The following is a 23377-nucleotide window of genomic DNA, read 5'->3' on the forward strand; positions in this document are numbered from 1 at the left end:
AACTGCGCCAGGCAATTTTCCTTTTTTAATTTCAGTATCTTAAAGTTATTATTTAGGAAAGGAGATTATAAGAAATGATAATTAGTTTCTAAACGTAAAAGAACATATTTCAAAAGCTCACAAACTTTAACTAAATTAAAAAGCAGAGAAATCGCCGTCAATTTTGTATGTGAATGAAATCTATAGACTTATTTATATGTCATCAACATAAATAAGAAATCAGTAATCATCGGAGTGATTATGTAATTAATTGTGACTTATTTATCAATAAGAAGAAAGGTAAAAAGATTCAAAAAAGGTAACCAACCGAATTCCCAATTTATTGGAATGTTTTTGCTCGACAAAAAGACAAGATTTGTTGTTTGTTTCAAAACATTACTTAGTTAACTATATTGTAAAGGTACGACTTTATCATTTATTGCAACATTGAAACAATGGTGCGCAAAATGCTTACAACATAAAGGCAGTTTCACACGACTGGCTCGGCCCAGCTGTGGGACAATAGGGCAAGGGACAAGTTATATTAACACAACACGATCCCCGCTCACCTTTGACTGTTGAAACCAAAAGCAGCAAACGTTTTAACTATCCTTTCACGTTTTATTGATGTTTTACGTTTAATTAATGTTTTAGATTTTTTTTAATTTGTCTTTAAATTTTCAAATTTAGAATAAATGTAACCCATCACAAATGAACACTAATATGTACAATGCAAAGAAGTTCTTAACACACTTCATATTCTGATCTTGTTATTTTATTTGAAAAAAATATTAAGAGTATTCCCAAAAATCTTTGTTTACGTTGTATTATAAGTATGCTTAGACATTTATATATAGACAGGCATCACTCGATTTGACCATCAAAAGAACGTACATTTTTCAATTAATTTCAAGTGGTTGACTTTTTTATCACTCAGAATTCGTATAATAGTGAATTATACTTTAAATGTAGTGGTTTTTAGTGAGTAACGACGCGATACAGCGCTAGTTATGTAAGGTGTAATGTGTTACAGAGAGCTCGCGTGGCAGTGTCCGGAGTCCGGTTGTGTTGCGCTCATAGTGCGTCCATGAATACAGCGGATTGTGTTCATTCAAACATTGTAAAAGCGAAAACAGAATTAACTTTAAACATAATAAGTACCTATATTATAAATTTTATTAGTTAACATGTATGTAAGTTGCAGTAAATCTGTGTTATAAGGCAGTGTTAAATTGTATTAAATAATAACTCGCTGACTTCATGGCTATACACGTTATTCACCTTAGCATACAAATAAAAAAAATGTCGAAAGTCTTTTCGTTTGTCACTTGTTACAATGTATTCAATCAAGGTGACGACCACAGCAACTGTGATGAGGCTTGTCGTTATCTGTGTGGTTGTCATCAATGCGTGATACTTGAAGAGCCCTCTTATAAACGCCAGCTAATGTTACTGTTAAATTACCTTTCTAGTTTTCTCAATTGGCTTCTTATATTATATTTTCTTTCGTACTTATTTGGATGATATAAACGAATGGTTGCGTAAGTCTTATTTTTTAGCGAATTTAGTTATTTTCATTGGGCATTGAAACAATTTGATTATCCGTTTACCACCCACGTATGTACTTATCATCATCATCAGCTCACTATACGTCTCCACTGAGGGGCTCGGAGCCCCTAAAGCCCCTAAAGTAATAGACACTACGCTGATTATTTATTATGACTAATTAATTTTATTTTAAAATCTTGATTGAATAATAACGTGAAGACATTGTTTTATTACAAATAAAAAACTTAAATAAATAAAAATATATAAATACTTTATTGTTTTTTCCATATTTTCCCTATTAAATTAAGCATTATTTATGTTTTTCTTCAATCTTGATAGCTTTATTACGTCAACTTTAATTAGGTATATCCTCTGTCTGTGTTGTGAGTTGCGCGATGATATGTGAGCAGCCAGTGCAGCATGTCGCTGAGGGCGCGCGGGTCCTCACAGCGCAGCTTGCGACACTGCTTCCTCCGCCGGCGACCGCTGGGACTAACAAGATTGAGCACACTGCGTGTTTACTGTAAACGTCACAGAAAGGAATATTTCGCAATTATTAGCTTGCATACTCACTCATAGTGTCTGTCAGAGTGTATCTCGCAAAGCAAACGGCGCTTGCAGTCCTCACTGACTGCCGGGAGTGCCGGCAGTGCAGGGGAAAGCCGGGACTCGCTCAGGCCGCGGGACACGCGTTTGAACTGTCTGGTTACAAAAAAAAATCTTTAAAAGAAAACAGCAATGTATTAATAGTATAAACCCTTATCATATTGCAGAAAAATAGGATTCTAATTCCTTTGCGTTACATAGTGATGTAATAAAAAAGTTGTTTGAAGCGTCTATAGGCTAGAATTTTTATATTCTTGGCCTGGCTATAGATACACGTTTTAACGTATTCTTTTCACGTTTCAATGTGACAATGTAATGTGTCGTAAGCAAATTGAGCCCCACTGAGAGTGTCGCGGTGAAAATAGTGAGTTGCATTCATCTTGCATTAAATCGCATTTCTATTTTGCACGATCTTTGTAAACCTTTCTTATTCATATGTATCGTGTGGCTATTGTAAATAACACATTTAAACTTCACTTTTATTTACTGTGTTTTACTTCAGGTTTATTTAACACACTACAAAAGCTGATCGTACTTTTTTATAAACAATTGTTGTTAATTTAATATATCTAATATATAAAATTCTCGTATCACAGTTTTCGTCACCGTACTCCTCCGAAACGGCTTGACCGATTCTCATGAAATTTTGTGAGCATATTGAGTAGGTCTGAGAATCGGCCAACATCTATTTTTCATACCCATATTCAGATTTTTTAAATGCGCGCGGACGGAGTCGCGAGCGACAGCTAGTTAAATAATATATTTAATAATTGTTATCTCAAATGTCAGGCTTCGCTACAGATCACGTGTCAAAGCTGGGTCTACTTCTACCTTCAGTAATGATATGACGATATATATGTACATATAAAATGTTCAATGTTATATGTATCCTTTTAAGAAACACGATAGAAAAAGATGCAAGGTTTTAGATGTCAGGAAACGAATGACATAGTTCTTTTAAGGAAACATATTGCGTTCGTCATAAACGTTGGTTATATCAGTTTTGTTCTTTATTACTCTAAGTAAGGATGTTAACTTTATTATACTTATTATCTATTCGTTAATATATTTAGAACCTACCTACATATTATGCTGATTTGTATGTTGACCTGACATTTCGGTAAAGTTGAAGTTTGAAAAATAATTGAGCCATCAAACTCTCCGTGTTACAGTTTCATATAACACTCGTAACATTTACATGCACCGGAAGTTAGTTCGGAATATTTCTTACTTTGTAGAAATCGTATGCACGCGAACTGTACGTAATGTCAAAATTGGTACAACTACTTTATATGTACTAAGTTTGTAGAAACTTTTTAATTATTATTACATATAAAAGTTATCTATTGTTTACAAAACCTTGTCCTTTTTTCGAGGCCATTTTTTCAAATCAAATCTTAATTATCCATCGTAGTCACAAAGACCGAAGAAATTCGCATCCCACTTACTTAAAATCGAACGTCTGGGTAGTAAATAAACGTCCTCCACTATAGAGGTGTTTCGTATGCAAGATGTTTTTGTAAACTACAAATATCTCACTGTGTGTTCGATGAATCCTCTATGGTGAGTATGGAAGGTGTCAGCGCGGATACAATGAGGCCTACAGGAAGTAGAGCTGTCACCAGGTGAAGAAGACTCTTCCAAGGATTTGGTCTGAAATATACAAGACGATAGAACCAAGACAATTTTGTAATAATAGATAGCAAGCAATACATTTCTAATCTCAGTCTATTAATAGTTAAATTGCAAAGTCATACCAAAAAAAGTTAACTATAGTGTTATTAAATAGAAAACAGCGAAAATTAAATACAAAGAAGCAATTACAAATAATAAAGGCTTAAAAGTAATATGCAAATTAGAAAGGCTTTGATTGGCGAATGACTGGTCAGATTAATTGCAAGATAAAGGAAGAAAGGCGAGTGATATTAGCCAACTTTATAAAATAAAACTTGTAATTTGCTATTAAAATTTTCACGAGTCACCTTGTAAAACCTATCAGAACTATATTTTACTATATAAATCTTCAACATACCTTTTTTTGAGAGAATTATCTTTAACATTGTCAATAGAATCCGGGGGATAATCATTTTCTTCATAGGAATTTGGTTTCTCTCTTAAAACATCAGGTAGTTTGTAAAGACCTCCAGCGGGAATTCTGACAGGCGCCTCTATCGTTGGTTTGGACTGCAAGCTCTGTCCCCATACTGAAGAGCTGTCGACGGCTGAGTATGTTTCATATTTGTAAGGGAAAGCGACGTATCCCTCATGGTTATTGTGGTGTGGCTTGATCTGATCTCTCGAAGACCTGTGTATGCAAATTACTTCCAATTTACATTATTCCAGTGGTGGATTACAACTGGAAAAATGTTAATCCATACTGGAATAATTTGTGTGGGCTTACATTAACTGTGTAAATAAATTTTATATACGTAAAATTACAACATATACTTATGTCGAAATGTAGCGTGTAATTAGCAAAATCTAATTAATTGCAGACTTTGTGAAATTTTAGCTCAGTAATCAAGTCTAGCTGAAAATAAGTGTTTTCTTACTTTCCTACGAATATCAATAAAAAAATTATTAAAGTTTTTTGAATTTTTTGTACATTCCTTCATATAAATTTCTTTCTTTGACGAACTATTTCAGTTATTTTTCTAATTGTTTCCGAATCAGACTCGAAAGTCATTTACGAAATTGTTATAAGTAATTTTTGTAATTCTTGTCTTAATAATGAATCCATATAAAAATCATATTAAGATATCATCCAAATATCTGATTTAAAATAAGAAACTAGAAATCATCTCACCCGAAAAATGTAGTCGTGTCTAGTGTTGGTGCTGATGTAGTAAAAGAATTGAAAGGAGAATCGTCTAAAGTATCATAGTAAGAGTTCAAATGAGGACTCGGCTTAAACTCCTTCTTCAAGTTTTGTTCATTTTCTTTGTACTTCTTAGTTACTTCTGTTTCTTTTTTAGGAGCTGTTTCATCTTCGTTTACGTTGTTTTCTTTTGGTGACGTTAGTGAATATTTTGATTCTTTATTATCATTCTGTACTTGTTTAATATGATTAGATTCTTTGCAATCCTTAACGTTTTTTAACTTATTTGTTTTTATTGGTAAATGTGTTCTTTCTTCTTTATTAGGTATAGCAAAGCTTGTGTTAATCTTCCAAGTTGTTCTATCTGTTTTGAGATCCTCTTCAGATATTTTAACTACATTAGTATGTTCTGTGGTAATCTTTACAAATGGTATTTTATCCACAGGATACAGTGTTGTAGTATTAAAGTTAGCATTGGAATTATCTTCTGCATTTTCAATTAATTGAATGGATTGTACAATAGATATTATATATACTGTCCAACTGAATGTCTGAAACAAAGATTACAATTAACTGAACTTGTTGGATTTGTTACAATCTCCACATAAAATTAAATAAGCAATATGCATATTAATAAAATTAGAGCGTCTGTATGTAATATCGAAAAAAATCATATTTCGTACACAAGATGTATTTGGGAATTTTAAATTTTTTTATCTGTCTGTCTATATGTCTATCCGCAAAGCCGCGTTTCTTCCGGGTAATCTCCGGAACAGCTGGCCTGGTTTCGACGGGAAGATAGCATGTGTATGCAAGCATATTATACATTTTTTTTTTCAATACTGTGCTGACGAAGTCGCGGGCGACCGCTAGTTTTTTTAATGAAAATTTACTTTCCCAGTCCTTTGCTTAGAACCTAGTATATGTAATTTTTTTTTACTTAGCAGCGCGATGCCACCCTTTGTTTCTTTAAGGTTATGAAGTTGGATTTTTTAATAAACAGTCAATTTCTAAATTATTTATTAATAAGTATCAAAGGTAATAATGAAAATTGGTTAAAGTGCTTGTGTTGTTATGTCTTTAGGCATCGAGAAAGTGTGAGTTAAGGGTTAGTTAGTGGCAGAGGTCGGAGGTTCGAAGCTCGCTCAATGTAATCCATAACCTCTACAACGTAATTTAAAATGAGACATAGTAGAAATTAGATACGATTAGTTTTATAAGATAAAATTCCACTTCGTCTGAAATGTGACTAACAAATCAATAATGTTTGTTAATGATGACAATTAGCACATGTAATATTTGAATGTTAAAAATCTACGTACTTTATTTCACCTTGAGTATCAAAAATAGTATTTTACTCTTTGACGCCCGCGACTCCGTCCGTGAGGAATTAAAAAAAAATTAATAAGCAGCCTATGTGTTCATCCCGTTCCCGAGATATCTTCTAACAAACATACATCCATCCATCCGAACATTCGCATTTATAATATTAGTAAGATAAGATTTAGAAAGAGCGGATTAATGACAACTTTCATTGTGATGTTCATAATTATTATAAATGGAACAATATTATTATTTAACTGGAGTACTTTTTTTTTTAATGTTACTGATAACTAGATGAGATGCTGAGTGGATTATTAAATAAAGTAGTAATATAGTATGGACTATGTACGTCGTTCCATCTGGATTGCGTAGTCAAACATCTCCATGACCCAGTGCGTGGTGGACGAGGCCGGAATTACAAGTATAGTACAGTCGAGGACGTTTATTTGCTACCCGTTGTAGTGAAAGTAAGTTAAATTATAGCTCTTACGGTTTGCTGCACGATGTTAAATTTCAAGTGGGAAGTGAATTAAATTCTCTGACTTCTTAGTGCTGGCGATGGCTTGCGTAACACCAGCACTTTCACCACTCGCCATGTCACTGACCCCCGGCCGTACAACACCACAAGGCCGTCTGTTTATGGGGACTAGGGAATTGGCATAACGATTGAAAATTATGCAAAAAAACTTTCTTATTACATATGACACGGTGCTTAATTGGAAATCTATGATTTAATTTTTTTTCGAACATATAAGTATTTCAGACTTGATAATTTTTGTTTAATGTGTTCTTTTATATTATACCAAATTTCTAACTTACATTGCTACGAGCTTTTTAAATCGGGAAATTACTCATTGTGCGTGTAGTATGAATAATACGTGATCTTTACGTTAGGTGGTTATGACGACACGTGTGTAAGGCTTTTGATGCAGGTTTTCTGTTATAGAGAAAGTGCGGCTACAGACAGGCTGACTACTGTGCCTCTGCTGACTCATGCAATCGTTCATCTAAGTACTACGCTTAAAAAACCGAGCGATGCTACATCTGTTTAATCCGTTAGATGGAGTTTTTTTAAAGTCTAAACTACATATATTACGAAGAAAGGTAACATTGAATACGGCACATAAATTAAACTTTTCAATAGAAATTAAAGAATTATAAACGATATTTATACGTATTTTTTGAACACATAATCGACTTTTAACGAATTATTATAAAATATTAGTGAAAGCATGTAGAGTAAGTAAGTACTTACCACTATCAACTTGTGTACCGTCATGTCTTTGCAGCAATAGACAACAATCGCATTTACATTGTTATTTATAACATTTTACATCTGTGCCTGTCCATAGCGCGACACCTTCGCTATTGTTTGTGCTTTCTTAAATATTCTAGGGCTGACAGAGTTGTCTTATTAAGTTGTCGATAAACTTGTGAATAAAGTTTAAATAAACATTCGTTAGACAGATAATAATGCAAAATATTAATTCCCTGAATGTTACCATTAAATTACCTATTTAACTATAGCATAATTATGTTTTTCTCTCGAGTTTATGATACAAATATGACATAAATAACTCGTTACTTATAACGAAAGCGTAGATTTTCTCCTTGTAAATAAATAGTTATAATGACTTCCGTTTCCTTAAACTATCATGAGACCTGTACTTGTGATTTGTACTCGTATAATTATCGTGGATTAATTAAAGTGAAATTTCGCCTTATTTAAGCGTGAACAGAAACATTGGTATTAAAATCATGTAGTTAAAAATTATAGTAGATTATGTTATTTAACTTTATTATTGGAACGAAGTTCATTATCGCGCGTTGTGAAAGGGGGCTAGACGGAAAAAATTCTTACGAAAAGTTGTCACGACACTTTTTGCTATAGACGAATGAGCGCTACTTCACCATGGCAACGACGTGACAATATATAACGAACATTCATAGAAATAAAATGTACTTCTTGTGAAGACTTAAGTTTTTTATTCATAGAATAAACATTGGTTCCTTCACTAATAATTAATTGAAAGGAACTTCGTTCCATCCGGGTGTCCCTTGACACCTCTCAAGTTTTATTACAGTTGTATCTTATTTCATATTGTATTTTTATTGTATTTTTAGATGTAAATTCCTGTTTTAGCATATTTTTAATTACAGTTATTGAATATAAATTCGATATGTTGAATGTTGTGTCATCCCATCCTTAGTTAAACATTCAATTTTCCAGAAGTGCGCGCGCGTGCTCTGTCATGGCGCTGCGTATTGTCTCGCTGAGTCGGCCACTAATTACTTCCACGTTTTTATATCAAGCTTTATGAACTAAGATTCATATGCAAGGGTGTTTAGAAGTTTAAGATCTGTATAAAATAAAAAGCGCTAAAATGAAACAATTTTTTTTGAGATTGCTTTATTTAATCAGCCTTTCAATATTAATACTATCTAAAATAATGACTGTCACACCAATTATCTTTTAATTGTCACGCTAAGGGTCTCCCTTAAACGACCCGAGTTGTACACACTCATAGTTCAATCCTATCATGGTGTCATGTTAGACCGCTGCCTCGTATCCTTCATAAAGCAGTGTTTGAGGCACGTGTCTGCTCCTCATGAGCCACTGCTCCGTCTCTCTCTTGTCCTCCAGCGTCAGCTCTACTCGCCGGCTGTCCACTACACACGCTGAATAGTATAATATCACTGAAAATCAAAACTTACACTCAATAACACTTACAGTGACAGAAATACATTTGAATTGTCAAGCAAAATTATCGTTTTGTCTTCCATTATATTTACTTTGATTATAGAACAAACTTTACGGTTATTTGCCACACTTGTTAAACAAATCTCACCGGCATAAACAAAGTATACGGATGCCATAGTACTGATGTCGGAATAACTATTCCCCTCGGCCGGCATGGCCATGAGCACTGTGCCCAGCAGTGCCAGCCCCACCATCACAATGCTCGCCGCCCAAGACAGCACCACCCATGGCCACAGCCACTTTGGTTTTTGCTGTGAACAAAGATCAGGACAATGTCCACCTTCTAAAAATGGCAGGTGAGCTTGATCGCCAAGTTATAGCTTGTTTTATTAGCCGACTTCAAAAAGAAGGAGGTTATCAATTCGACTGTATTTTTTTTTTTATGTGTGTTATGAAAAATATTTTAATCGAAAGGAAGTGCTTGCAGGTGGGTCCCATTTTTTTGTTTTTTTTTTTTAAATAATTTGTATTTAATTATGGCTTAATTTATTTTGCAATCTAACAGAATAAAAACATCACTCCTACCATATTGTTCGTCTTTTTTCAAATATAAAATTGAAACTCAATTTTGCTATAATATTGCGGCAGGCGTTTTCGTGTTTTGTTTACTATAACGTTTATTCTTTCGTGCTCGTATCTCTGGTATTTGTCGGAAATGAATCATATTTTTGTTTAAATTTACATTTCATAAGCAATAAATAATATCGATTCATAGTAAAGTTGTAAAACAATAACTGATCTTATCTAAGAATATTTTGTTACAAGCTATAATTTAATTCAATGGAATTAGACAAGTATTTAAAAGTTTGTACTTATATTTTAATATTAAAATTGTAATGCTTTACTATTTGTATTCTAATCGGGAGCATAAGCTAGTTATCCAGTTACCTTGAAAGCTCCGTATGTCATGAGACAGGTGGGCAGCAGCACGGCGGCGGCTGAAGCGCTTACCAGGCCGTAGAACAGGCGGCGAGAGGGCTCCAGGTAGTTCAGCTGTGCTGACACCAGTCCGTATATTAATGAGATTAGTGTTGTTAACACCTGCAAACAACCGCAACCTTTAATATAAGCTTTTGCTGTTCTGTAAGGTACTTCGAAATCTTCAAATCTTTATGATGAACGATAATGTAACTTATCTCTTCTTCTATGTAATATAAGTTCAATGGTTGAAATTCATGAAAAATACCCTCGATGTTTTAAGATACTCCAAAGTATAGAAAATATTAAGTTAAGAATTTATACATTTCATCATAATTACGATTTATAATCCAGTTAAATATTATGCAGTGTTACTAATATTAAATTATGTTAGCCTGAACAAGAGCTTCATATTGAGAAACATTTCATTGATACTCAGAACTAAGTATTTGTGTTGTATTAAATAAAAGGCCGGTACTTCCCCGGAATACTGCACTTGCACATTACAATTCTTTATAATACAAGACTTTCTTAATAGAGCGACGACTCTAGGTTAAACCAAAACTCTTTTATCTTTTTATTTCTGTTGAATATCGAAAGTGCTTTAAGACCTATTTCTAATATATTTTTTCGAAGCTATTATATTTGTTGCAATAACTTAATCTTTATCAATAATATTAATTTAATATATTTGTTTCATTGCAAAAGATAATTACCATGTGCACCACACCCAGAATCTTCGTTCCCAGTTCCAAACTGACACAACAACAAAAAACTTCCATCGGTAAACACATTGTTATTGCTTTCATAAGATTAACAACATTTTAGTTGAAGTGTTAAACAGTTAATAAGTCTATTACCGGAGTGACTAGAACTTTGTAGTTGAGTGTTGCGGCGCCGATAGAAGGCGTTACTGTGCATGATAGTGTATGATATGTGTTATCACAAGCAATGCTATGTAATTAAGGAATGTGGACTATCCGTTTATCAGTAAATTTCTAATCTACTCAAAAATATAATCTTTAATCGTGTAAATTGTAATTTATTTTATTTTAGGTACTTGATACGTAGTAGATTGTTGATTCGATAGTTTCTCCGACAGGTTATCTACTTTATTCAATTATCGTTGTAAGATATGATCTTAATCAGCCGGAACTAACTTAGAATATTCGCTGAAGTTTACATGATTGTTTTATTTTTACGTATTTGTTAATTAATAGTAGATAGCAAACAAATCTTATCTAACATCTAACCCAGTGATTCTCAACCACTGTGCCGCGGCACTTTTGTGTGCCGCCAAATTTCAAACGTGTGCCGCCAAATTTTGACTTTCGCTGACTTGTTGCACACGCACACTGTGTCTGTATTTCTTCGCATAAAAGAACAATGACAGAAAAATAGTTGAAAAAAAAATTAGCGTCTAGAAATGTTATATAGATACAATTAATTTTATACAGTTGATAAACTATTTATGCAGTGTGTTGTGGTAAGTAAATAATTTTTATCTTTTTCTTTGTGTGCCGCCAAATTTTGAAATCGTTAAATATGTGCCGCAACAAAAAAAAAAGGTTGAGAATCACTGATCTAAGGTTATGCCTAATTGAATGTCTGGTAATGACGTCATCACACCGAGAATTAAATACCATTTGATATGTGAATTGCTCATTACACAGAAACATTTAGTCAGCAAGAGGTTCCAATTGATTCTTCGTCTAATAATCGCTTGAATTAACACTGACATTGTAAAGAAGTGTGATAAAAATATTGTAAATTAAGTCATCAAAACAAGTACATTGTAATGCAAGTAATAAATTGTTGTTTATCTTAAAGTAGATAGCATTGATAAGAATATTAGCGTCGTCGGCTCAGTCGATAGAAGCGCGCTTTGTCGAATGTACGTACTACACGATGTACCAGTCTCTCTCTGACGTCATAGTGCACAAATAGACGAATGTGTTTCTATTGTAGTGTTACATGTTGCACAACATGGGTGTTCCCATGGTAAACAAATGTTGCTACTGCGTCAGTCTGCACACGGGAACGCTAATCATTGCTTATACGTATACAGTAAGTATTATCTTTATCAGGACATTTTGATCGGATAGTTTCATTGTTAAATGATTGTTGTTTTAAAGATCTTTTTGATAAGTTATATCTTAATAAAAACTATAATAAATAAATATACAGAGTAATCAATTTGGTATGTATAATACGACAAATCAGAGAATGTTGGTACATGTTAAATTCTATGTTTTTCTTCGTCCCCAAGTATGAGGAAAATCTGCGCTAAGGTGTATTAAACAAATAATTGATATTTGCGAGCAAACGGCATGATTATTAATTGTTATTTGTTATGTGTGTAATGTGTATGTACAAAAACGTTTAAGAAACAATAAAATTGCGAGAGTGAGATCCAATAAAAATAATACAAACATTTCATATTAGGTATTACGTCTTTGTAATATATGCTAATTACAAGCAACAAAACTCTATGCGTAATGTATTTTTTTTAAATTCATATTTATATTTATCGATGCTTTTTACATATTATTTTTATTCTATTTTCATTCGTTATGACAGATATTTTAATTTACTTCCAACCTATGCTAACTAGCTAACTATAGTTTACGATGCCAAAAAATTATAAATAATCCGATGTTTCTGTTTTTGCTATACTAGTTTTAAAATAATGTTTCGCTCCACGTAAATATTAAAATTAGAAATAGTTAAACAGTTGAGCTATTTCACTGGCTGCAACGTAAACAGTTAATCGGTTTCGACTGTCGTGACATTTGTATTAATACGTATTGTGTGAATTGAAAACAGCAGTACGGCAGCCAAAATGCTTTTATTTTGTTGGTAATTTCTTATATTAAAACTATTTACGTACTTACATTCAAAATCCACCAAACTCTATTTTATACTATATCTCGTTGTTAACTTCCCGCGCGATTCTCTTATTTTTCGTCTACCTTTCTCCATAACTAAAAAAGGCAAAGGTTCTTAGTGGCCAGTATGCCACCTCTATGGCAGAATGTTTAATCTATTTCCACCAAAGAGTTCGGATACGTATGTACTTCTGCACTGAACACGTATTGTTGTTTCTGTTTTGTCAAAGATAATGTAAGGGATGAAAATATGTATACTTCTATAGTAATTGAGTATGTCATCAGTAAACAATTTATATGAGCATTCTTTCTAACTTTGTCAGTGCAAACGTTGTTACAAGATACAAACTTTATGGCAGCTCATGGTTGGCTTCGAGCGCATGTTTGAGCAGGTTACTGTGGATAAAGGAAAGCGCGCGAAGAGGTGTACCCAGCTTCTGTAAACACGCGTCCATCCTAAAATTTTGACCTACGCAGTATATCATGTAAAATTGCAAACCGCCTTAAAGTTTGGATGGCACTGTACTATTTGTCCGATAGTAGTCAGTAATGAAGCATGCGTGCCTGTTGCCTATTTTTCTCGTGGTTACCAAACAAATATAACCTATTACGTCACGGCCTTGGCGCACTCAGTTTAATCTTTACAGCCGCTTCATAGTAACTGTTGCCTTATCTTTATTGCTTGCGAATAAAAATTCGGGTTCTAGATGAGATAAATTTAGGAGATCACAAATGAAAAGAGGCTTATTTATAATTTACTCTTTTACTTTTATACACTCCTCGCCTACTAAAAAGTTAGCATCTTGATATTTGCTGACGTTTTCTCTTTTCTCCAGTATTCCCGTTGAACTAGCATTCCTTTGTGTCCAGGTATGGGCGCTCCTGGAGCTGACAGCGTACTGTTTGCTGGTGACGCTAGCGCCGCTGGGCCGAGAGGGCGCCATCTCCGCGAATAAACATGCCCTCTATGTCACCGCGGCGGCCGTCAGCGGCGTGCACCTCCTCTGCTCCTTGCTGCTCATCATAGCAGCGTATAAGGTTAAAATTTTATATGTTAATCCCGCTCTAGTGAGTCTGTGTAAAATAGAAATTTATTTGCCATGACATATTGTAGCGGTAAAGGAGATCATTGCATTACTTTTCAGAAGTTGGCGTCGCTTACGTTACCGTGGACGATCGTGACGGGCATCCTCACTGCGATTTTCTTCGTGATGTGTCTGACTGGCATCAGCCTCATCCTGCAGGACTCCGGGGAGATGCTGGGTGTCGAGGCCGTCATCATCTTCGTGCATCTCATGAGAGCTTGTGAGTAAAATAATGATTACTATGAAAATACTTCATAAAGAGAATTGACAGACTAGAAATACTCCCTCTGTTACATTGTTTTGATGGATAGATGTATGGATGGATGGATGTTTGTTTGAAGGTGTCTCCAGAACGGCTAAACGAATCTCGATGAAATTTTGCATAGATGTAGAACATAGTCTGGATAGACATAGGCTACTAATCAATTTTTTTTAATTGCGTGAGAACAGAATCTCACGCGACAACTATTTCATTCTAAAAGCAAAATTTATGTGTAGATTTGTAATTTCAGTTTCAGTACATTCAAGTCATATGTATGTTGCAGGTGTGTCGGTGTACTGCATAGTGATAGTGCATAGCCGGCACAAGCAGATCATGTACGAGGAGGACGAGCAGAGATTCCAGCACTCGGCGCGCCTCTACAAGGCAGTGAACACCTCCGAACCTGCTGCGTGAAGCGGTGGAGAGGTCGTGATGTGAATGCTGGCGCAAAGAGAAATGCCAAGATCTCACTGTATTCAATGCATTAGAACTAAATATTATACTGTTGTGTTTCATCAGACTAGTGAAGTGTCCAATGTAACGAGTATAACGTCATAAACAGCTCCGATATCGATATATTCAATGATGGTTTGACCTCATTTAAAAACAAATTATACAAATTAGTAATAATATAAGTAGTTAGTAAGAATTACACATGTGTCCGATGTTATTTGTACATGCCTTTAATTGGTATACATGTTATCCAAAATGTATCAGTGAACTTTTAATATGTTTCCATTCAACATGTATGCTGTTGGCGTGATTAAATAAATAAAAAAATAAATAAATAAATAAATGTCCAGAAGTCTTAACTCAGTAGATAAAAAAATATTTGTAAAATATATCATACGACTAGATCGTATGATATATTTTGTAGATTTTAATTAACAGTAAAATATTATTTATAATAGCAATGATTGTATCACAACAGTTATCATAATGTGAAAGTTCGGCATCTTGCAATATCTTCGTTGATGAATTTGATTTACTGGTTAGATAGATTGTAGATTGGAAATGTATAACGGCTGTGGTTAATTTTAAATCTCTTTTTGCCTGAAACAATTGTTGTTTATGAAGGTTCTTACTTGTTATTTAATTTTATAAATAAACGTATTATAAGAATATTTTGTTTCATTAATACTTCGCAATTTTAACTACCTATTTTAGTATTACTTTTAATATGTCTGAATATTTTTTAAATTATCATTCATCAAATAAAAAAAACATGTTTTATTGGTCCTTTTGGTAAATCATTAACTATCATTGTGCCATGAAATTTATTTTATTCTCATTTATTAGTTTTAAATATAAAAAGACACCAACTTTATGTTAGCTGCAAACGCAAAACGCATATCTGAGCTGTTGGGCAAACCGCATAAGGCCATTTAATAGAAAGAGAATACTTTATTCAGAATGTTCTCAAAATTAAAGGGTAAAACGGAACGTAGCCATTGATTTTTAATTTTTAAGTCAGCAGATGACGTCAGATGACGTAAAACTATAATTTGTTTGGTGCTTTTACATTTTTATACGCTCATACGCTTAATTCCTTGAAAAAACAAGGATGCAAAACATGTTTTTTCTAGCTTAAAGTCAATTCTGTCAGTCTTCAAAAAATATTTGAACAATAAAAACTTGTTGGATATATGTATTGAGTGTTAATAATTTTTTAAGTAATTCAAGTTCCAGTTGGATATAATATTAACAGGTACGTTTATATCTTTATTTGTCACCAATAAATCTCAAAAATATTTGTAAATTGACATTTTGCAAAAAAAAACTACTATAATTTAATGGAAATCAAATTGAAGCGTAACCTTGACAGATATTTTTATTCATACCAATGTTAATGAAGAATTCACATTGTATTTCAATACAAGAGTTATTTCTTAAAAGTGGTAAACATGTCTAAGTATGTTATTTAAATATTACTATCCTTACTCGATATTACTATCCTAATTCGACCGTCAATAATGTATATTTCAACCTTAAACACTATATAGTGCATATTTGGACTATAAATTTCAATGGGTTCAGTTACACCTGATAAACATCTCCTGAAACTTCATTAGAGGCACACAATCTGAATTTAGGTCTGATTTGTTAACAAGTAAGGCTTTGTTACTCATGTAACATTATTCATTGGGAATTAGCTACTATGTTACATGAATGAAAACAAAACATTCTAATGTAAAATAAAGGGACAATATTCTAAAAGCAATTACAATTAGTTAGTAATAAATTTCTAAAATGCAATATTACCTTTGTAAAACTAAAATGTTTGAGTTATCTCGGGTAAACTTATGAAATTATCTTACTAATATTATTTAAGCGAAGGGATAGATAGATGTTTGGTAGAAGGTATCAACGGAACGGCTCAATGGATCTTGATGAAATTTGGTACAGATGTAGAACATAGGACACATAGAACACAAAGGCTACTTATTAGGACGGAAAGAGTCCTTCCGTCCTAACACAATATATTTTTCTTATACTATATTTAAAAAAGAAAAAATGTATTTAATATTGAATTTAAAAAAAAATTATCTATGTCCAAGCTGTCCTTTTATCATCTGTGTGTTTCCAATCTTATTAAATGTATGAAAAAAGAAGTTATTTCTATTAAAATTGATAATGTGTTTGTTGTAACATTGATAATGTATCATAATAGTTCAAATATATATAATTTTTGTTAACCAACCAATATATTATAGAGTATTTTTGTGTAGATAGCACATTATAATAACTTATTACAGTTTGTTGTCAATGTGAACAGGGTGAGGAGGTGTCCTTGACTGCCCACTGGTTTTTACACCAGTCCATCCGCCCGCCACCGTGTGGTACAAAACACAAGCATTTTACTATTATGTTTATTGTATTGAGATGAATATTTTTCAACGAAAAGAGTTATATCTCATAAGATACTTAAGTTGTAACTTTTTCCTCCGATGACTTGGTTTGTTCATTCCAATTACAATAGTTTAATACTAATTTGTATTGAGATAACTGGTGATAATGTCCAAGGCCGCAAAGAGATAAGAAATATCAACTCTTGTCTTGTATTACTTTTTTATTTCAAAAGTTAGCAAAGCAAGAAGCGGCCACCTGAATTCGCCGAAATAGCGAAGATTACTGCCCATAGAGATACACAATTGCAGTTGCATTGTCTACATTCTATCGACAGAGGAGGGGAAGCACCGTAAGGATATTTTGCCTACCTATGTATCCTTTCCTGTGTGGATCCCGAGGATGTGTCGAAGAAGGCACTTACCCTTCTCGTTCTTTCCGTGTAAGATAACGGTGGCAAAGGAAAGGTACAAAAATTAACTTAAAGTGTGTAAATAATACAAGTGAATCCCTTGAGCCTGTGGCCTGTGCCTTGATAACGATTCCCGTTGTGGTGAGGCAAAAACGTGGTGTTTTAATTTAGCTCCGTAATCACACAGCGTATTCTATTGTCAGTCGTAGTCTCGAAGTCGAGGGAAGCATGTTGCCGAACGGAACCTCGTAAGTTATTGTTTATACGTGTCTCGAAATATCTAATGACTTATCCGTTGATAAATGTTGTCTTTAAAAAATCTCAGAGCGCGTTATAGTACCTAGTTTACTTTTTGTACTGTTTGGTTAATTATAAAAAAAATGATAAGTAGTGATTGTTAATGTTGTCATCGAGTTTACGGTGAATTTATGGTCACTTTTTCGTCACTTGCTAGATATGTTTCCAAAGCTTGTTGTTTGAAAAGTTATCAAACTATACATTTTAGTCTGTACCAACTTTAAGGTGGATAAGGGTGCGGATTATCATTAATTAAGCTCGATTATATCTCCGTTCTGTTTTCATTTTCACTTCACTGTCAATAGTCTCCATTTTATTGTTTCGGACATTAAGGACTTAGACATCACAAGTTAGGACTACTATTTCTTATTACATCTTATAATAATAATGCCGGTTGTGGCGGCGCCCGGTTTTTACTCGCTGTAGTATGAACAAGTCCTACAGGTTGTGTTGAATAGTTACATTCAATATTGTTCGTATTATCTCCATATGGAATATCTATCTACAAAAGGTGTTTTAAACTGTATGATATAACTTTATTCTCCAGCGTATATTATTAGTGACAATCCGACATAAAATTTCAGATGTGTATCAATTAAACAGACTAATAAAAAATTATATTTTAATATTATTGTCTAAATTTGAACCTTTTTTAGATGTATCAAATCAGGTTTCTAACTAAATAAAATTCATCTCTGTTTCCAGTGGTAACGAGCAAGTGACAGGTGCGAATATGGGTATGCCGTACATCACCAAGTTCTGCTGGTGCATGGGTCTCGAGCTCGGCTCCAAGGTCATAGGATATCTACATCTGGTCAGTACGATTTACCTAAAATCATTCTGTAGGATTTTGCTTTAAATAATAGCAGCATAGAAGTATTTTTTTTTTATATCAAAAGATGGCAAACAAGCAAACAGCCATCAGTATTCGCTGCAATAGCGAGGCGACCGTTGCCCATAGACATCCGCAAATGCAGATGCGTTGCCTACCTTTAATCAACGGAGAAAGGGACGCAAAGAAAAAGGATATTTCCCCTTCCTATGCGTCCCCTCTTCCGCCAAATCCACTTTCCCTTCCCATCCTTTCCTAACAGGAAAAGGGTGGGAAGGGAAAGAGGACTAAAATTAGGCCTCCGGGACCACACTCATCAGACGAAACGCGGAATTGCTTCCACTTCACGTCTGTGTTCTGAGTGGTCGTGGTATTTCACCGGTCGACTCGGCCAATTCGTGCACCCAACAAATATTGTTGTCGCGGGATCTACCACTGTTAAAATTAAAAGTATTAAAAAAGATTCTTATCACGTGTCTTATCTTAAGACTTTAAAATCACTATCTCCCTCTAGGATATGCTTTACACTCGTCAAACCGACCGAGATTGGTATCCAGGATATCATGTTTGTGGTCGAGAGAGTCAGCTTATTCAATATGTATGATGTAGTAATGCATGTGGAGTGCATTGTGACGCAGATGGCGTCGCTGGCGATCGTGTGCGTGTGCGCGGCGACTGCGGGCAGCGCGTGGGGGCAGGCGGGGGGGCAGGCGGGGGGAGAGGGTGACGAGGAGGGCGTGTACTTGCGACTGGCCTCCGCCGCAATCGTCGTCGCCTGCTTCAGTCTGGTGCACGTCGCGCTCGCCCTCACGCTCATATACGCCGTGCATAAGGTCACTATTTACTATGATCGTATTTGGAAGGTAGTTTCGTTGTGTGGATGGCGGTGAGAACGTATCGTGTTGTTCAGCGCAAGATGTTGGTGGTGCGCGTGTGGGCGCTGGTGATGTGCGTGCTGTGGGCGGGCGCGCTGCTGTTCGTGCTGGTGTCGGCCGCCGCCTCGCGCCCGCACGGCTCCGGCTCCGACATCTTCCTCGCCTTCCTCGAGGGGACCCTGTTCTTCGGTGAGTGGTCCCCTCCCCGCACTTCCCCTCGCCTGCATCCGGCCGCGTGTGTCACCTCGTGTGTTGCGTGTTGCAGGCACGGTGGGGTACTGCATCCTCTGCGTGCACAGCTACTACCTGGTGCTGCGCTCCGGCAGCGACATGCAGGGACCCCCCAAGCACGACTACTGACTGCCTCGCATCGACCTCCCACAGACCCCCCACCGGCAATACCTTATTTGAGTTCACCACATTCTCCCCATAACCCCAACCCACCAGATGTGACAGCCAGATATTGGTAGCGTTGCCACATTTGGACTTCATCGCAATAGTGTTGCCAGCAGCGTTACAGAAGTTTTATTCAGTTTTCTTCTTGAATGGTAACATTGACGAGACTACAGATCACTATTTTTGTATACACACCGACAACGCTATCTGACGCGATGGGCATAAGTGAAACTAAATTATGACAGCTCACTAGCGCCCTCCTGACAACGTCTGAAATGTCGCAACATCCTTTTTATGAAGTTGCCATGAACTTTTTTCTTTTATGTAATTTTCTACGTTCTTTTGTGTAACATCTCTGTATAAAACATGTCGTCATCACTGTCATTATATTTGACAAATCAGAGATAACAATATGTTTTAAACTGAGTTATATATTCTGAAAGAACCAACCGCGACAGCAGCGCCGCTTTCACCACTTTAGATATCCTTGTCTGACAATATACACACATCATATTTATTTATATATTTTTGACATATGACCCAGTGGATTATTGATGTTATAATAAAATGTCAAAGATCTATGGAGAGAAGTATGCTAAATGTTAGAAAAATTGATAAAATTAAAAATACAACTATAACAAAAATAACAGGATTAACAAATATAACCACGATTATAAAACAATTTAAATGGAGGTGGGCCGGACACATTATGCGCGGCCCAGACAAATGGAGTAAATCAATTAACTTCTGGTACCCTAAAAGTGGCAAAAGGAAGCGCGGGAGACCAGTAAAAAGATGGGTTGACGAAATAAGGGCAGTAGCAGGACATACTTGGACCAGAACGGCAATACAAAGAGAAGAATGGAGGAAGTTGGAAGAGGCCTATGTCCGAAACGGGCACACAGATAGTATAAGAAATAAAGAAATGTAACTATTAAACAATATGTAACTATGTATGTATCTATCTGAATAAAGGCTATTATTATTATTATAATAAAATGTCAGAAATTGTATATTTAGGATAAGAAAGGTGATTCCTGCCTGCTGATGATGGCCTTCAGTTTGTTACGGACTTTACTAAAACGGCTTGTAATTCCAATATTACAGTACAAAGTTCCAAACAATTACAGTACAATTTCGTACAATATGTTTTATACGTGATTTCTTTTTTTATTTTTGTATTTTAAAGAACAAAACTATAATCTCTAAGGGTGCTATGATTTTGGTTTAGACTATCTAAATTTTTATTTTGTTTTTATGAAAATGTTGAAAAAATATTTACATTTTTTTATTAAATAAAAATAAAAGTCTTATGAATGTAGTTTTGCCAAATATTTTGCATTTATTGTGCTTTTTAAAAAATTTTGCGCCGCAACAAGTTTATTGTAGGTATTTTTGGACGCTTTACAAAAATGCGATGTTGTTTAAATACAATACGTTTCAAATAGGAATTATTTAAAAATCGCTACAAAAAATTACTTTGTTTAAATTCGGAGCGTAGAAATAAAAAAAATATGTTAAAAAGATTTCAACTGTCCCTACGTTTTTAATATTTGACAGTTATGACGTCACAATATGGTGGCGCATGTTCTGGAAAATTCTTATTTGCAACGTAATGTATTCGTTGTTGTAGATGTTTCTAGATTATTAAGTGTTTACGATAAGGATAATACTAGATTTAAGACAGTTTAATATTGCTCGACAACTTTTGTATTCCCGCCTTTTTTAGTGCTACTATTTTTCGAATTTGGTGTTTAAAAATAAAAAAAATTCAGACTTGTTATTTTAAAATGGGATCTAGTAATATAGTATAAAGCTAAAAGTAAAAAAAAATATATATAAAAAGTTCCTAAAGTGAGGAAACAGATTTTAGCAGCACCTTACTTTTTTAAATTTAGATCTTTGTTAATTTTAACTTTATATTCGCCCAAAAAACATTTCCAATATGTGAATAACTATATTCAACTTCATGTCAACAAAATAACTTTAATTTAAAGAACATTTTCTTGTTTTAAAGGCATAATTTAAAAAAAAAACTGTGCCATAATTTCGCATATAAAATTGTTAAAACCAAGATAATGATGTTTATAAAAGGTCACCATTTACAAAAATGTCTGCTTTAAATATTTTATATACATTGATTTAACATAAGTAAGTCTAGATTTATTCTGAATGTTGTCATATTTTAAGAATTGTTTAGAAATGATGCCATTATGTATACAAATAATAAGAAAATAAATAAATATTTACATTGCCTTAGTATTTTATTACGCCTTGTCCACAAGCTCCACTATATATGTATACACAATTAGTTTCAATTTATGTGTTGTCACTTTCAAAGACGTTGAGTGGTACAGTTGTTTTCAGATAACGGCTCTTAACTTCGCGCGAGTCGCTGCGCAGAAAACAATTTTCGGTGTATTTATATTATAAGTAGGCAAATGAGTAATTGCCTTAATTCGCTTAAATAACCGCTGCCTATAGTCATCTGCAATTTCAGATGCGTTGCCTATCTTTAAACGGGGGAGGCGACGCACGGAAAGAAAATGCATCTTCTCCTCCGTCAAATTCACACAGAGGGGACTAAAAATTAGCCCTTTGGAACACACTCATCAAATGAAACGCGGAATGACACCCACTTGACACCTGACTTCTGTGTGGTCGTGGTATTTCACCAGGTGAGCCGGCCAATTTGTGTAACAGATGTTGTTGTTGACTACCATTGTACATGTACATGATCTTGAACCGCCAAGATACTTGAAAAAATATAGTTTTTTTTTCAAATAAATAAAACGCAACTGTTTATATGAATATTTAAGTTTTCTATATGCGGCAGATAGTAATATTATTGCTAATTTTGCAGTATTTTAAGGACGGACGGAAGGTGGAAGGGTAAGATAAGGTAAGATAATAAATATAGATTAATTTTTTACAATTTATTTATTCATCGAAATGCTCCTTTGTTTTTCTGAAATTTCGTTTAATTAAATAAATATATTACAGTTCAATAGATATTAAGTACGGCGTCGCTTATCCATTTACTATACACTTAGGTTCATGTCAATACTACAATATACACTATCGTATCTTTTCAGGAAAAAACATCACAAAATTCTGTTGCTGCTAATAACTGAATCCCGTTTGCACGTTGACAAATGAAAGCTAAATGTGCAAATGTTTTACTTCTTTTGTTATTTCTATATTAACACAACACAGCCAAGTTTTTTTTTCAATATATCGAAATATTCGTGAATTTATTACATAAAAATTAACGTTATTAGGCCAAAGATTAAGCAACGAAGATCAAGTCTTTAGGAATGCTTTCGATGTATTTATTCGTTCAAAGATTAAGTACTTTTTGCACAGAAAGTTACGAGCAATAACGGTGCACGGCAGAACTAATTTAACCTTTATCTACTACTGAAATTGTACTTATTGATAAGTTAGTCCGCAATCATTTTAGGACAATCTTTGCAGCTCCTTTGATAATGTTTAATTCAAAGTATTATTTTATTTGAAGTCAAAAAATT

General features: G+C 34.2%; 3 protein-coding genes across 3 annotated transcripts; 2 read left to right on the forward strand and 1 right to left on the reverse strand.

Annotated features, from left to right (window-relative positions):
• Nucleotides 1–1886: 1886 nt before the first annotated feature.
• LOC106708421 lies at nt 1887–10853 on the reverse strand. Its single transcript, XM_045681107.1, has 9 exons — nt 10670–10853; nt 9924–10076; nt 9124–9286; nt 8832–8971; nt 4940–5502; nt 4166–4438; nt 3673–3786; nt 2101–2229; nt 1887–2019 (listed from the first exon to the last, which is right to left on the reverse strand). The coding sequence occupies exons 1-9, from the start codon at nt 10760–10762 to the stop codon at nt 1887–1889; spliced, it is 1761 nt and encodes a 586-aa protein (XP_045537063.1). The 5' UTR covers nt 10763–10853.
• A 941-nt stretch (nt 10854–11794) lies between these two features.
• Nucleotides 11795–14721, forward strand: LOC106708447. The gene is made up of 4 exons (XM_014499966.2): nt 11795–12020; nt 13712–13879; nt 13987–14146; nt 14472–14721. The coding sequence occupies exons 1-4, from the start codon at nt 11928–11930 to the stop codon at nt 14600–14602; spliced, it is 552 nt and encodes a 183-aa protein (XP_014355452.2). The 5' UTR covers nt 11795–11927; the 3' UTR covers nt 14603–14721.
• Nucleotides 14722–15864: 1143 nt separating this feature from the next.
• Nucleotides 15865–20125, forward strand: LOC106708406. The gene is made up of 5 exons (XM_014499902.2): nt 15865–15896; nt 18450–18558; nt 19215–19409; nt 19487–19640; nt 19717–20125. Exons 2-5 carry the CDS (start codon nt 18478–18480, stop codon nt 19809–19811), a joined length of 525 nt encoding a protein of 174 aa, XP_014355388.2. The 5' UTR covers nt 15865–15896; nt 18450–18477; the 3' UTR covers nt 19812–20125.
• The last annotated feature ends 3252 nt before the right edge of the window (nt 20126–23377 follow it).

Source organism: Papilio machaon, chromosome 14 (genome assembly GCF_912999745.1).
Source record: "Papilio machaon chromosome 14, ilPapMach1.1, whole genome shotgun sequence".
NCBI lineage: Eukaryota > Metazoa > Arthropoda > Insecta > Lepidoptera > Papilionidae > Papilio > Papilio machaon.